At 35.5% G+C, this 17,203-nt stretch overlaps 1 protein-coding gene across 4 annotated transcripts in view; it reads left to right on the plus strand.

Annotated features, from left to right (window-relative positions):
- LOC106134691 (sorbin and SH3 domain-containing protein 1) overlaps positions 1–17,203 on the plus strand; it is a 244,816-nt gene that overhangs the window by 38,323 nt on the left and 189,290 nt on the right. For all 4 annotated transcript variants that reach the window (XM_060945676.1, XM_060945678.1, XM_060945675.1 and 1 more), the window contains 3 exons: positions 2,159–2,310; positions 3,650–3,705; positions 4,714–5,730. In XM_060945676.1, the coding sequence (XP_060801659.1) occupies positions 2,159–2,310; positions 3,650–3,705; positions 4,714–5,730 (1,225 nt within the window). The remainder of the gene's footprint in view (positions 1–2,158; positions 2,311–3,649; positions 3,706–4,713; positions 5,731–17,203) is intronic.

Below are 17,203 nucleotides of genomic sequence, written 5' to 3' on the forward strand. Positions count from 1 at the left end.
TTCAAGGAATCAATTATCATTAGGCCAAATAAATATTCTTTAAAAGCCACGTTCAGCTGTTTAGCTGAACGTGGCTTTTTAAGACTGTTGGCTCTGTCTACCCCGCAAGGGATATAGACGAGGTTATATGTATGTACGTAAAATTAATTTCCTCAATAAAAAATAAGCTTATAACAAATTAAATCAAAATGTTTACATATAAACTTATTTTTAGACAAAAGGTAATTAACAAAGAACTACCTACTCGTATATACATAGTTCAAAGCGAATTAACGGTTTGCAGATACGAGTAAATACGATATTACAAGGATCGCAGTTGATTAGTAGACAAAGGGATAAAACATTTCCGTTGAACTTTATAAGTTAAAATTGTTCCTGGAAGTCATTAGAATATAAAAAGCTATGGATTAATTGCGCGGAAAGCCTTTTCAGGATTAGTTTTGTTTACTTTCCGATAAAGAAACGTTAATCCTGCGGCCTATTTTTATGTTCATCTTTTAAATTATTTTTCTGCAATCTTAAATACTTAAAAATATTTGTTGCCTTTTTTCTTGAGCGAGTTGGCAACCGGCAGGGTAAACAAACTTAGCTATAATTTCGCAGGATTTAAATAAAATTGTCCCTTACCAAGATTTGAAACTATTTAAAAAAAGATGGTATGGTTCGCGTAGTACTTGTTCATAGTAAGAGAGGTACTTTTAATAATAAATGGCAATGTTTGTTTATTCAGCTCACCAATTCATTTAGTTTTCCAAATATATGATGATAATATTATGACGTTTTAATATATACCAAATAAGTACTTATGTATGATTCGAAAATAAAAACAAAACTATTTCAACATTACAATGAATTTTTGAGCAGTTGTACAAAAAACATTAAATGCAACAGGGATTTCATGTGCCTTCAACAAAACCTTTTAACAAAGTACTCACCAAATTCGGAATGAAACGGCTAAAACGGAATAATCAGGAAACACGTGGCTGTATCAATGCTACGGTCCCTCGAGTAATTAGGGAGGGCCCTTTCTGACCTTGAGTCCCACCCTGCTAAGCTTTGAACTTGCGTGATTGCACATTTAGGTATAAAAAAATGGACAATAAATGGTAGAAATTAATCTGGTTATTTCTGGTTTTGTGGCCTTTTGGATTTTGGGTCTGTCCACCTTGGAAGAACACTTGACTTTTCATGGGTTAGCAAGCTGTCACTATTTGAATCTCAATTCTATCACTAAGGTTAGGTTAGGTTTCAATGAAAACAAATAGCAAAATTGATTTTTTAAAAACAAATTTGTTTGATTATAGCTTTTAGTGTGGGAAAGTAAAAAATAACATCCAATAATGTTATGAATTTTTCCACAACGAATAAATACTCACTGTATATGCAGCTTTAGAATTAAGAAAGAAAAAAAAAATTATTTTTATTTCGAATACCAAGAAAGTTATTTTTCACTTTAACAGGCCACTTACACGCACCATAAAAAAAAATTCGGTTTAAAACAAGTAGGAAACAATGCTCATGCAATCGGGGATACACTATGATAAAAGAGATATAATTGTTGATAACAGTGCAATGTTCCCTCGGGCAATTAGTCCACGACCCGACTGACCTTTAGTTCCACCCTGACCTCGCCCTGATCTTCGTGTGATTTAGCCAATTATTCTACCTTTCATCCATGATCTTTATTCTAGATCATGATAACGTTTTTCAAGCTTTTAATCCGGTCTTTGCATTGATGAGGGAGTGCTTTTTTCGGTTTCGTACATAAAAGGTAAAAGCGACCCTATACCTCCTACCCTAAGCCTCCGCTGTCTGTCCGTCTGTCTGTCAACAATATGTATCTCATAAGCCGTGAAAGCTGTGTTTTTTTCTATTATATAACCAAGCAATGATGTGTGTGTTGAAAAAGAAGATGGGAAATTCATTAAAAAAATATGAAGCCTTGCACAGAAATTAAAAAAATAAGTTGATAGATAATATCAGCTATCGTTGCCTTCCATAAAATATGTTATGTTCAGAAACACATGTTTTGATTAAAAAAAATTGTACACGCAATCATACTTCAATATTCAACATAGATACTTGATAGGTTCCCCATATAGATAAGTACTTATGTTTTCACGACAATTTTCCTGAACATTTCCTCCTCATTTTCCAGGTGAACCCTGGTCGCAAGGCGTCCCTGGGCGGCATACGAGAAGGTGATGTCATCTCTTCCATCAACGGCCGGCCCACCAAAGGCATGAACAACGCGGACGCCCACGCCATGCTCAGGGCAGCAGGGCCGGTGCTTCGATTAGGGCTCAATGAGTAAGTATTTCTTATTTTTGAATCTTACTGTACTAGGTGATATCAACCAGGAGACCAAAGTGGTTGGATCAGCTGGTGTTGGCTGGCAAAAGTAGAGATCCCACAAACATTTTTGACCAATACTTTTAAAAAACGTAATCACTAAAGGAGTAGACAAAAAAAAGGTGCAATCAAGAATAAATTGTTAGTAAATGTCAATCAATAATAGTTAATAGTTAGTTAATCGTAATGGAAAATGCTTATTACCGTGGGATTATTCTTTTAGACGTTGGACTAGCAGCCTGTTTATGAAAACTTTTTGAGACCTTCGGCTCTGTCTAGGCGCTAAAGAAAAAAATACGTAAAATATATATGTGTTTTTCATCCCATAATCTATATTTAATTCGCTTGCGCATTTACAAGTATAGAATTATCAGCGCAGATAATTTCCTCATTCCGCATTCAAACCCAGAACTAAGTGTTCTAATTTCATCTCTGAACTAGTTATCTCCATATGCACCGCCCGTTCTTCCGTCCGCATGACTCCATTTGCTTCGTCACACAGGGACTAAGTGCTTCAATTTGCGTCACGACTAATCTGCGAGGTCCCACGTTCGATTCTCGGGAAAGGCGAAGAGTGATCGGATTAGTCAGGCGTCTGTCTCGTATCTGGTAGATGGGATTTGTGTCGCTTACTGCTGTTCTATGCAGTCTGTGGATGTAGTAAATTATGTCGTTTCTGTTTTTTATTAGTGTCAGATGTCAATCTTAGATATGCGATAAAAATTATGAAAATGATAAATGTATCATCAATTTTAATGATAAACTATAACCGTTACTTTACTTTAAAAGTTTACTAGAAAAAGTCAACAGACTTCTTACATTTAGACGTAACAATTTTGTACAAGCCCCATTTAGCGCAGTTGCTACTCAGTTGCTTGGGATTCTTTTTTTAGGTGATGGGCAACCTGTCACTATTTGAATCACAATTCTATTATTAAGCCAAATAGCTGAGCGTGGCCATTCAGTCTTTTCAAGACTGTTGGCTCTGTCTACCCCACAAGGGATATAGATGTGACCATATGTACGTATGTATGTATATATGCTATTCAAAACATTAGGTTGTTCTCTTGCGATGTGCACTTGGTCATTTCTTTACAATCGGTGAAATTAAGTAAAAGTATATTTGTATAAAACATACAATATGCGTCTTCTGAAAGTTACATCTGTCAACGAAACTTGAGATAAGATTTATAGTCCCCGTAAATAAAAGGTGTTATCTGAACTTATAAATAGGTTAGAAATTACCTTCCGCGCTTCCATTGTCTGTAAATTCTAATCTAAGTTTTGTTGTCGCCAGGGACAGAGAAGCGTCGCCAAGAAGGAAATCTATTGGCAAAAGCACCGAGCTTAAACGTGAGTAAAACTTACCCTATTGCTTCTAAAATAAAGCTCAATTTTGTTGTGTTTAGTGGTGTAACCTGCTATGATTGTAAACAAAAAAGTTTGCATCTTTTTGTTATTGTAGAGTGGCATTCCATTTTCATGGGGAAATTTAAGATTTTTAATTTTTGGTTAACTTTACCTGGCGTTAGTACTTACTACTTACATCATCATATCTCCCTTTTATCTCTGCGTGTTCCCGGTTGCACCCTCCACAGAAGTGTTTCGGGGCCCGGGGTCTGCTTCGTTACGTCTTCATCTCTCTGAATAGAAGCTTGGGGTGCGCCTGTAACCTTGATCCTGGAAAGGGCAAGTCAGGTTTTTACACAAAGCGATTCCCGCCTGATCTTCGAACCTTTGCAAGGGGAACCTTATCCACATTCGATCCATCCAGTTGACTGAATGTGCCGGTTTCCTACGATTCCCTCACGGCAGTTATAACCGGACTTTTATTATTTTGTTAACATTTGATATTTTATTTAACCACATCTTAAAATCATATTTATTTGATGTAATATGATGAAATCATAATCGATGTACAAAAAGAACTTCCGATCAAGTAAGATAAAAAATAATTAAAAAAGCAGAACATGTAATATTCATAAAACATAGTGTTAGTGCGTCTTCGAAAGTCAGGTACTATAATATCGATTTCTGTCTCAGACAATTTTATCTTTCAAAATTTTAAAGTGCACTTTGCGATGTTTCAAAAATTTCTTTCTCTAGTTGTTACGTGCACGAGTATTACGAGTACTTATCCTCGACGTCTGCATATGCAGAGCCATTGCAGAAATGCAAAGCGTCAACTTTATCGCCTCTCAAAAGCTTTAGCCAGTTTAAAATAAACTCTATTTCGTGTATCTGAAAGGTGAAATTCAATCGCTGTAAATATTTAAATTTATTGATACGGACTTATTTTATTTCCTGTAGCCTCACGAGTTTTGATGCGACGTTTGTTTAAACAGCGTTGTTTGGTTTCAGGGCCATCGCAGTTGATTGCTGAAGTACAAACTGGAAGAGCCACACCTCAAGCACCCGTATATGCGACGATTAGACCATCAAATGCGTCACTAAATAAACCACCTTCAGTTAGATCGTCTCTTAATTCGATACCGACCGCTCTTAGCTCTACACCTTTAGTAAAATCCGTGGTTACGAATGAAGAGCTGCCAAGATTCCATCCAACAAATCCTTTTTATACAAATACATTACCTTCAAGTTATACAAGTGCTTCCAAACTACCATTACCAAATGGCAGGCCCCCATTCCACAATGTAGATAGGTGTAAAACAAAAGAAAGTGCATATAGTGATTACAGTTCTGAATTTAAATCACCTTCCTACTTCAATTCATACGATTCTGGACCTAGCAGTCTTCCACACATGAAACTGAATGATACTGGCTACATGAATGGATGCGAATCTACTACACCTAAACCTAATCACAACGAAAATGCCGGTTTTTCTTATGAAAATAAGTTTAATCAAAATACCGATCAAGGTCTTCCAAATAATATTAATGATAGTGGGAAAAATCCTTTTGAGACGAAACGAAACAGTGATCCCTTTGAGAAATATTTAAGAAAAGAGACAATGAATGGACAACATGAGACAGCTATGCCGAGTTCTTTAAGCGATACAAATTTCCAAAAAAGAGAAGAGATAATGAAGCATACTATAACAGAACATAAAATTAGTGAAGTAGAGGAGGTGAAAACTATAAAAAAGTTCATTTTGAATGGCTCAAATGATATAAATGAAAGTGATAAGATAGAAAATACGCATAGCATTTTCCCCAACCATGATAAATTAAATACGTTTAACTCACAACACCTTGACCATCTGAATGATATCAATAAAAGAAAAAGTGATCAAAACTTTGCAGCAACATCTACAGGAAATTCTGGAAATCATCAAAACAACTTTGAACAAAGACGCGAAGAGAAAATTCAAAACACATACCAAACAACATTTGAAGATTATAGCAAACCACTCTCAGGTAAGTGAAGACTCTCTTTACATTAATAACGTAATATTATTATTAACAATAGATATTGGTACTATTACTATTATCGAGAAAATGGCGATGGGCTAGCAACCTGTCACTATTTGAATCACAATTCAATCTTTACTAAGTCAAGCTGAACGGGGCCTATTAGTATTTTCATAACTTCTGTCGGCTCTATATACCCCGCAAGGGATATAGACGTGACTATATGTATTTTGATTGGATATTGACGTGACTATATAAAATAAGTATTGCAAAATTTTAACTTTAAAATTAAAAAAAACAAGAATATTCTTAATTTACGAAATAACCCAAAAAGGTTGGTCTAATTATTTTTTAATTTTTTATATAAAAGTTTCTTAATACTTAGAGTAGCTGTTCATATAAATAAATCAAAGGTTTTCTCATATTAAAACGCACATGCAAAAGGTAGCACTAAAATAGTTTGAGCTTAAAATACGTTATCGTATTATTGCCCCAATAAATTTCCACCTTATTTTGGCCATGTATCTCTTTGCACGGTGTTGAACAAGTTTTCCGAGAATATTTTCCATTTATGAGCAGTGAGTGGCGCCGTATCGCACCTTTTTTCAAGAGTTTTATAGCGGGCCGTATTATCGCATATCCTTGAGAACGGATTTTGTTGCATAAATTTGCAAGTTTTTGTATGAATTACGATGCTTCATTTGCAAGCATAAAGTTTAATGTTACGCGGGTCATATTTGACTTTTAAAAGAAGAGGCTCTATTATGTACGTTTACCTCTGCCGCTATGCTTCAAAGCCTGGGGTCTGCTTTTAGACATTTTCTCGGTGCATTTTGTACGGTCTTTAATTTAAAGGATTAAATAAATAGGTATAATATTAATGTTTTTTCGCATATTTTCTTGGATTCGGTAAAGATAGGATGAGAACGATACTTTACATGTTTTCTTGGTCTAACAATCCATAAAGAATGAATACCTATTTTAGATTAATTGTAGAGAATAATCGTTTTTACTACCTAATGGTTTGCTTTGAAATATTAATTTAGAGGTCGTAGATTCAACGTCGTATTAAACATAACTAAGACTACTATTTCGTGATAATTTGCACAATGTTTCATAAATAAATCTTCTTCATTATGTATTCGTACCACCACATCTTAAGAATGTTCTATATACCCTTCAACTGAATGTTTTTTTGACAAAAGCCTTAGAAGTAAATCTCCCTAGATTGGGGTTCGAGTCGCGTCGCTTCATTAGTTTGCAAGTTCGCTTTAAACTGAAAGAAGTGGCTGAAGCCGGGCGTCGGGACTTGTTCAAAGAGTCGTTGAGACCAAGCACGCATATACTCTGAATGCAGATTACTGGTGGTCTGAAGCGGTGCTGGCTCTAGACAAAAAGGCTTGCTGACCTTGCTGAGACATACAAAAGTTAGGATATCAGTAGTGGCTAATGTGCAGTTGAGTATCAAACACTTACCCGTTCAATGTTGCAAAGATCTTTAGATGCCGCAGTTTGGTCGAATGATGTTGAAATAATCATTTTCTGAGCGACTTGCGTTTTTATTATAAATATTATTTGTTAGATCTAGTATCCCTTACCATATAAAAACTTTTATTGAATCAGGCTTACTTTGAGTAATTAACAAAAGAATCTAATTCTGAAAACAACAACTGAGGCACGACGGAAACGGTGCGCTGAAATTTCCGTATGCTAGGGCCAGCCCTGCTCTGAAGCCTTTTCCGCAACTATTGTGTACAGTCTACGACAAAAGTTTTGAATGAAATACAGTTGTGTAACTACTTTAGTTGTGTATTGAGCAGGATCGTATCGGATCAATCTCTAAGGTTTATTAAAAAAGAAATATTCCTTTTTTAAATTTACCTCAGGTAACATGTTTGCACTACTTAGCCTACTTCAAATTAAGTAGATATTGATATACAGATTCACATTCATTTAGCGTAAACTCGGCTGTGCCATTTTGAAATTTAGCAACGGAAAAATTTGGGAATAACGTGTTTTATTGGATGTCACTGACAAGGCCGATACCCACGAATTCGCAATGTCAATTTTTAGAATATGTATAATAAACTACACACCTAGTATGTCCTAAAACCCTATATGATTATTGATTAATGACAATATTAAAATATAGCAAGGGGCTGTGCCTTGCTAAGCTTCGATCTTGACCTTGTGCCATACTCGGTTTTGTAATCTGCTGATATGCGACCAATTTCGCGCCATATTTTAGTAAGTCGCAGAGTGCGGAGAATGCTTACATGCTGGTCGCAATAAAAAAGTGTTCCAACTACTTCTCTTCACGGGTATTCTTCTTTAAGAATGCGCAAGATCATGTTCTCCAAAATGCAATTAAAATCCTTCAGGTCCTGCCTTTGCCATTTGGCTAAGAAACCCTAAAAACAGAACGTGCAAAACGAACAGTGAAAATCTTAATCCCACAGCGTCGGTGCGAAACAGTTCTGAGGCAATAAATAGCCGAAAAAGTAATTATGCTAGTGGAGATAATTTTCTGGGCGAACGCGGTTCAGATGGATATCCGGGACCCAATTTCCGGGTCGGACATTCCTTAAAAACTATTAGAGAGGACCGCTAGGGAAATCAGTCCGATATTCCTTCGGGAGCAGATGTTTGCGTTGTGTGTTTACGTACCTATATTAAAAATGTTTCCTTTGACTTGATTGAGGATAAGTATGATCATTTCAATATCGTGATGAGTTCGTTATACTAAATTTGTGATATTACATTACATGTTTGTGATTCAAATGCGAATAAAATTTCAATATTTTCTGAGCAATTCTTTGTTGGCGCGTATTACGCCTACACTAAAATGAATAGCAACTGTTTCGGTCAACAGCATATCTATATTGCTTTTACCAGGTCAATGTTATTATTAAAATTAGTAGCTGTATAACCTTTTGATGAGACAAATTACAACTAAAATATTTTCATTGTTCTTCCAAGGTCACTTAAATCGGCTTCAGTAATCATTAGATCACAGTCATTTGTTTCAAAAGTCGTCAAATAGGTCTGAGGTAATACGGCCGAGGTCAGGTCAGGCCCCAGGGAGTGCCGTCACGGTCTATAGGCGTCCTGGATCACACTTCCCGAATCCTTACCAGTCCGTCGCCGACTTTGTACAACGCTCTTCTTGATTTCATTGTGAATAGTCGTGTTTCTTTTCTGTATCGGTTTCTTTATCTGGTATCGGCTTCAGTGTAAATTTGTATTATTGTGACCTCCATTTGGGATATCTTGTAATTCAGGTCTATTAACTGTTTTTTTTATCGCTTAAGTTTAGCGCATATCAACTTTCTTGATTGAATAAATACCCTTGTACGGTAATCTTCCGCTTTGTGGACATAAGTAACAAACCATTGGACTCTGCAACATAGTCTTGGTTCGATCATTAATGTCTAAACTTGGGATTTAGTGAAGGGTAATTTTCAAAGAGAAGTGAATGAAGCAAAAATGAACTCACCGTGTTTTGCAAGTAGTCCGTACATATTTCATCCTGTGTCAGATTCATCTGCCACCGAATCTGAAGATAGTGATGATTCTGGTCAAAACAAAACTGTAGGCGACGGAAAACGAACGAAGAAATGTAACGATCCGAAGAAAAGAACAATAACAAAAGTCAGCAAGAAGATACTGAAAGCCATAGAGAAGCTTACGTGCAATATGAAGAGGAACAAGAAGGTGGAGAAGATTGTGGAGCCAGTGCCGTTGAGAAAATGTATGTACCTACCGAGATTGTTTATTTATCACGATTATACATATATGAAATTATAAAAGATGCATACTTCGTTAAATAAAACTGAATCGTAAGTGCATAACGTTTCACTTTGTTAATGTAAATGTTAACTAAATTAGTAAAAATTGTTGTCACTAAATTTGTTACAAAAAATTTTCCATGTTATCTTTTATGAACGAGAATTAGTGGCATTAAAATCTTTGCCAAATTCAAATTCAAAATTTTTATTCATTATTATAGGATATACTACATATCGCTTAATAATTGTCTAAACGTTTAGTTTCACAACATTGGTTGATGTCACATTCGATGCCAATTCCGGTAAACCAAAAACTTCACAAATTTCTTGAACCCTTAGTGCACATATTTTAGCAGAGCTGGAATAGAAGCCTCCGAAAATTGAGCTAGAAACTCTTGATGCCATCCTGTTATCCTACGAATAGAATTCCGTGAACTCAATAGTTATCGACCTTAATTCGATGGAATCCAAACTGCCAATACCGGTTTATATCTAGGCGTTGATTTTTAATAGAAATCAAAAAGTAGGTTCGTAGGTTCGTATTCGTAATTTTTTTATGCTAATAAAGGTGATGTTTGTAATAATTATTTTTAATTTTCCCTTGTCAAAGTGACTGAAAGAGAGTAAGATGTGAATCTATCGGGCTGTCTACTTCGTAAGTGATAAATACATGATGAATGTATGTTTGACATTATTCAAAAAAATGTGGGCCCTAAATGTGTGTGAATAAGCTTTGCTTAATAAACTATTCAGATTTCTGCCCTTACAGCCATCGTTTCAGCGGCTAGACAATCTGGCTTGAGACCTCCATTTCATTTATCAAATGTCACCTGTTTCTGATTGTCGTAAACCACACGCAGGGACTATTTAAGCTCGTACAGTGAAGGGCTGAGTATTCTCACTCCCTCCAAATACATACCACCTACTATTAGATTATAAACTGAAGACTTATATTTTTGTTGGTAACAGATAAATTCGAATCGTTTTTGGTGATCGTTTTTGATGATTTTTGGCACAAAGGCAGACAAATTTTCAAAATTCATTAAAACTATCTCTTTTTTTAAATTTCCAATCTCCCAACGTATACATCCAAAACGTAGATGGTGTAGATAGGATGCTGAAATTTGACAAGAATGTTCCTAAGCAAACAAAGATTTTTAAATTCTTACAGGAACGGAAAATAAGCGAGATTTTTCGTTTGACGCGGCCGAAGACGCAGGCAAAAGCTAGTTTCTTATAAGTAAGCGATTTGAAATCGAACTGAGCAATATTCCTTTATCCTAGATTTAACTCTTGAAGCATCCTTGATGCCTTCATATCACAGAAAGCTATAATAAAACGGTCCGTAGGTCCTACATTTAAGATGAATTGCACCACTATTGTCGGGAATTTTATATCTTTGAAATAAAATAAGAATATATGAATATTTCTGAATATACGGTATGGTTTATTGGATACTAGCTTTTGCCCGCAGCTTCGTTTGCGTAAATTTTCCGTTTTTTCCTTAAAGTAGCTTATGACCTTCTTCAATCAGTATAGTATATTTGTCATAAATTTCATGAAATCAATCCAGTAAAGTTTAAGTTATTTAATTACAGACAAAAATATAAAACTCTAAAATATGTTCACTCTAACATTAGCACGAAAGTACTTATTCAATAATGTTCCTATTACAGCAAATGATGTTATGGCAGGGCCGAAAATATTTTGTTTATAAATAAATAGAGTTTCATGTTTCCGTGAATGATCGGTAGCACGCATTGGCATTATAAGCAGCTATTTATTTGTATGGGGTCAATGAACTTGCACTATGTTGCACTATGCTCTTTAGACAAGGAGCATATAACAACTATCTGCATTAGCAGTTTATTCCATAAGCGATAAGTTTTATTTATTAAGTAGATTTTGAGCAGGGCTTCGCTCCCGTGGGAAATTCCAGAAGAAATATATATTACTCCCAAAGTTCATTCTACGAGTATATCTGTGCCAAATTTCGTGAAAACGGTCTAGTAATTTTTGAATTTAAGTTAAAATACAAATCCTTTCTCTTTATGATTAGTGTGGATTAAAAACAAAAAAAAAATCATAATACATCAAACAATTATTTATTTGAATTAGAATGTCTGTTCTTTTTTACAAGTTGTTCGCTGCGGAGGTAGACCTCGCGAACACTATTTTTACAACATTGTGAATTGCGCATCGCTCACTTGGTCAATTATAAAATAAGCACTATGAATGCATATCTAACGTTGTTGCAACCTCCACTCCATTCGCGTTCCTTGATCGGACTGAATGAAAACTACAAACGTGCATTAACTTGTTGCAATACGAAATGCGATCAATGAGATTCTCGAAATACCTACGGAAGGTAATTTTGTTCATGATACTGAGTGCATTTTCTAGTGTGTCTGTTATGTTCTGAATGATAACAATGTTTCCCCCTACTTTTAGTCACGTTTATATCCCTTACGGGGTAAACAGGGCTAACAGTCTCGAAAATACTGAAAGACCACGTTCAGCTTTATGTTAGAATTGAAAAAATAGTGACAGTTTGCCATAGCCCATCGCCTAAAAGAAAATCCCAAGGTAATAAGCCTATCCCTTAGTCGCCTTTTACGACATCCGTGGGAAAGAGATGAAGTGGTCCTATTCTATTTTATATTGGTGCTGGGAAACACACGACATAAATACTGATTATATGTTACCCTAAAAGGGTAACCAAAAAAAATGCATTGAAAATAAAGTCGATCGGCCTTTAACTTTTTCAGTCACCGGATCTATTCAGCTCAATAAAGCGAACAAGAGAATCCATTCACAAATAGTGAAAAGCCATGGCCAACTTTAGGCTTGCACCACCGGAAACGGATACAATACCCTTATTATCCGACATGGAAGGTGCGCCTACGCATTGCGTTAGCTTGACATGCACAGTTCCGCCCCTTTGATTGGTACGCTTTCCGCGCTTCAATGAAACCAAAATACAAACACTGATGGCAGTATCAACATGAGGGACATCTGACATGTGCAACAAATGGCATTGTACGATACAGATAGTTAACACGTTGTTTCAGTCATGGGACTGACCGTATATGTTCGTTTAGAATAGAAACACTTTCACGTGGATGTCGTAAAAGACGACTGATGGAGCTTAGATATATGGGATTCCACTTGTAGGCGCTGGGCAAGCAAGCTGTCTCTATTTGAATCGTGATTCCATCATGAGCCTTTTTGAGATTGTTGACTCGGTCTACCCCGCAAGGGATATAGATGTGGTTACGTGTATGTACGAATTATATGCAATCATAAGAATTGGTATTATCCTGAAAATAGTATCATCTGTTGGACATTAAATAAAGTTTTTACTTTAAATTTAGACGCACATAATTTTATTATTCGAATAGTCTGAACTAAATTCACCAAGTTTGAAAAGAATAGGATCTTTCTTTAGATGATTAAACGAATACAAGATTTTGAAAAAAGCTATCCATACTAACCACAGCAAATTGTATTACGTAAAAAGGAAAAATAATTAATAATTGTCTTAATTCTTCCAATTTCTATGATGTAAACTGATGTTTCTTAGCACATGAACCTTTCTCATGAAGAATGTAAGATAACAGCTACTTATAAAATTGGTAGCGTTGATGTCACAATATTGAGACGCTTAAAGTTTCAAGTTGTTCCTTATTTCATTTGTATAAACAACTTTGTTCAATAGTTTGTTTCCTTGATGCAGAGTTTAAGCAAAATTTAGTGTCGTGACTAAAAGTAGGTAAATTAAATTGGAACTCTAAGAGAAGAAAGTTTACTCACTTATTTATATAGTTGTATAGGCCAATAATTTTTTTTTGGTGTTTTTTAAACGGAACTCTGTAAGTTTATTATTTTGTCGTGATTCAGTTAATTTCATTAATACAATTAAAATTTGATAGATTGATTGCACTGATAGCCATTTACTTTGGATAGTCAGTAAATACATACATAAAATCAAGCCTCTTTCCCGGAGGGGTAGGCAGAGACTACCTCTTTCCACTTGACACGATCTTTGCATACTTCCTTCGCTTCATCCACATTCATAACTCAGTACATAATTTTCATTATTCGCTTTGTGGTTAGAGGCAGGGAATTGAAAATAATCGAGAATTGAGAGATCTATTTGACCAATACCTGAGTCTGAATTTTTTAAGCCTTGTCGTTGTTGGTCACGGATAATCCTATCCATGTTTGAAAAGTGCCCGAAACCGCCGAGCTTGCATGAAGAGAGTTATGAATGTGGATGGAGCAAGGGAAGTATGCAGGGATCGTGGCAAGTGGAAAGAGGTAGTCTCTGCCTACCCCTCCGGGAAAGAGGCGTGAGTTTATGTATGTATGTATGTATGTTTGAAAAGGTTCCTTGTTTAAGGTAAACACGCCCCGATCTCCCTTATCCAAAGGCTTCAAGTTCAAAATGTTTTAATTTCAGTCTGTGTTCTGTGTTGTTGTTGAAGAAAATGCTGCAGTGCAGTTTGTTACCGCTTCTTCTGCACTGACGCCTTGGAAGCGGCAGTAAACTTAGTTTTTAAGTAATTTATTTGACGTCAACCAAGTTGTTAAACCATACGACAATTATTAAGCGATATAATAATATCCTATAATAATGAATAAAAATTTTGAATTTTTTGAATTTTGAATTTGTTCATTTCACTCCTTATTATTTAACCCAAAACCGACGAGCTTTCAATAAAGGAGTAGTGAATGTGGATGAAGCGAAAGAAGTATGTATAAATCGTACCAAATAGAAAGATGCAGTCATTGCCAACACCCCGGGAAAGAGGCGTGCTTTTACATATGTAGAAATTTCTCTAACGATGTCCACGAATTTAGAGTGGTTCTATTCTACCGGAAACCACACGGCCGACCATATAATGTAGGACAGCCGAGAATAATGTTCGCATGTAGTGAATGAAAGCGGTCGAGAGGATCGCCTTCCCACGATAATTGAATTGTTGTGATGCAATACGGTCTAGTTGCGAGGTCTATTGGATGTTTGGTCCGTGATTGTACTCCTGAACTAGCTTTTGTTGGTGCATCGCCTAATTTGGAAAGTTTGAAGAAATGCTGCTAAGAGTGGAGTTTAGGCATTGCCTTTTCGTTTTGAGACTGAGATAAACTTTTTTTAGTAAAATGATCTTGCTTACTCCTTTCTCTACGTTTCTGATAAAGATAGAGTCTCGTAATGTTAAGCTTGTTTAAAAGCGAGATGAAAAAATACTCAATACATAAACGTAGTTAAAATGCGTAGTTTTCCGTCGCTTGATCAATGTACTTGGCAGCAATTTTTGAGGTTTATTGAAATATGTAAGGCTTGACGTCGCAAAAGATTATATGCGAATAGATGAACATAGAACTGATGACCAATAAAGTGAAGACAAGTCGGCAGACTGACTCCGGGCCACGAAGCATTGTGGTAGACAACACGAAATATGAAAAATAAGTGAGAAATGAAAACAAAACTAAACAAAACATAAACATGTATCTCTCAAACATAATCTGCATAGTTAACCATCTCCCCATCAAGGTAATTGGCAGCGATTTCCGAGGTAGATTTAAATTTTCCGGAGACGTGTCGGCTGCGCGCCACCGCAATGCGATTATGAGATAAAATTAACGTTAACTTGATGCAAGGATTCCGTGTTTATACCTCCTTTATATTTCGCTAGATGTTTCTCTGGGATTCGCTCTCGTGAATTTTGTAGTAGGTATAATGTCTTTTGAATGGCATAGTTCATTGTTATAGTTTATCAGCTCTATAACTAGTAGGACTATACGATCCATATACCTATCTTTTCTTTTGTCTGTGTGTCCAACCGTAAAAGTCTGTTTATCCTCTATTCAGGTTTTTTTTACTCGAGCAATCTTCATTAAAAAGAGGTACACATATTTAGGAGTTAGTACTTCTTACTGTGTGTGAGCTAAAATTTTTCTATTCTTCTCAATAGAAGAACAGGCACTTTCTTTCTGGAAAATACGGTTTCCGTAAAATTTGCTATAACGACAATTAACCCGCGGGCGTAAGTGAGTTTTCACATACACCAAACATGCATTGATTTTATAAAATTTAGTTTAAACAGTGGTTAACCTATTTATTTTCACGGAAACTCTATTTCCTTGCAACTTCGGCATTTATCCCCGCAAACAAACGAGAGTTGTTCAAACTAATCAGTGTTTTCACAATACCGATTGCTGATTGAAAACTCTTTCAAAGGGTTTCGGGTTTGCGTAATTAATATTGAACTTCTGATATTGAATTATGGCGTCCTCTGTGGGGTTTCTTCCACGTTTATTGTGGTAAGATGAGCTGGTTAGATATTTGATTTGGTTTGACCAAAAAGAGGGATGTTATGAGTTTGACGTGTATGTTTTATGTTTTATTGTGGTGTTAACTCATACGAATGGAGACAGTGGTCCAATTTTGAAGCTGGCCTTTTTTTATCAAAAACTCTGTTTGTTATATAATATTAGATGTTTGAGTGGAATGGGATGTGTGCTTTAATTAATTTGGATGTTTCGATAGGCGTTTTGAATGCCAGTTAAATCCCGTTTATCATTCTTAACTCTAAGTTTCAATGTTTTTTGTCCACTAAAGATAGTATTAAAGCTTTGTCAGTAGTCGTCTTCTGTATTATCTTCAAGGAATAGGCAATGAACTAGCAACCTGTCACTATTTGAATCTTAATTTTAATATTAGTAAGCTATACAGCTGAACGTGATATGTCAGCCTTTTCGACATTGTGGGCTCTGTATGGGGCACACAGAGCCCACAATCTCGAAAAGGTTAAGGGATCAAGATGTGATTATATGTATTTTTGTCACATATATCTCTCCATAGATAAGCAAATTTAATTAATTTCACCTCGAAAGACCACATTAGATGTAATTTGATCTACAAGATGAACTGTGCTCTGATAGTAAACAAAGTTCATTTCAATTAATCAAAATAACAACCATTGAAAATTGAGTCTATTCATAATTGATACAGCGTCTATGACAAATGATTATTTTGTTATCTATTTTACGTGGCCCACTTTTTAGAAGTTGAATAGAATGAGCCGACTCTGTGACACATTTCAGGGTGATGGATGGTTCAATGATCAAAGTAGGAAAGAGATGTGGCAAGTTGTTTAAGTACATCTAAATAAAGTTTTTACAAGACACTTTTTTGTGATTTAAATCCACGTTTCAAAGAAGTTATGCCTTTGCATGTGATAAACACGCTATTATTTAAGGTACTACAAGAAACAAAGGAACTGCCTGTTTTTTTTATTAATCGTATTAAGTAACTTATAGTAAATCATTTGAGGAATATTTTTTACCAGCTTTAAAATATACATATCTCCTCGTTTCTCGTACCTATGTCAAAAACTAACCTTATTTAGTCTCGCACAATTAGCCCCACATCACGGCACACCTCGTCTTTGGACAATATATTGTTTGTCAATCACGATGCACGCACGGAACTGTGTATAACCTGCCCTATGATAAGGTTTTTAGGGTTTCAGTAGTATTTTCGTCTATATGTTAATAATTGAAGTGGTTGCGCCTGTATCTACTATGAAATAATATGACTTGGCCACTTAAAACATAGTTATTTATCAATTTTAATGATGGCTTAATTAAACATTTAGCGATAAATCTGCGTGAAAAGAAACAGG

This window comes from Amyelois transitella, chromosome 9 (assembly GCF_032362555.1).
Source record: "Amyelois transitella isolate CPQ chromosome 9, ilAmyTran1.1, whole genome shotgun sequence".
Classification (NCBI taxonomy): domain Eukaryota; kingdom Metazoa; phylum Arthropoda; class Insecta; order Lepidoptera; family Pyralidae; genus Amyelois; species Amyelois transitella.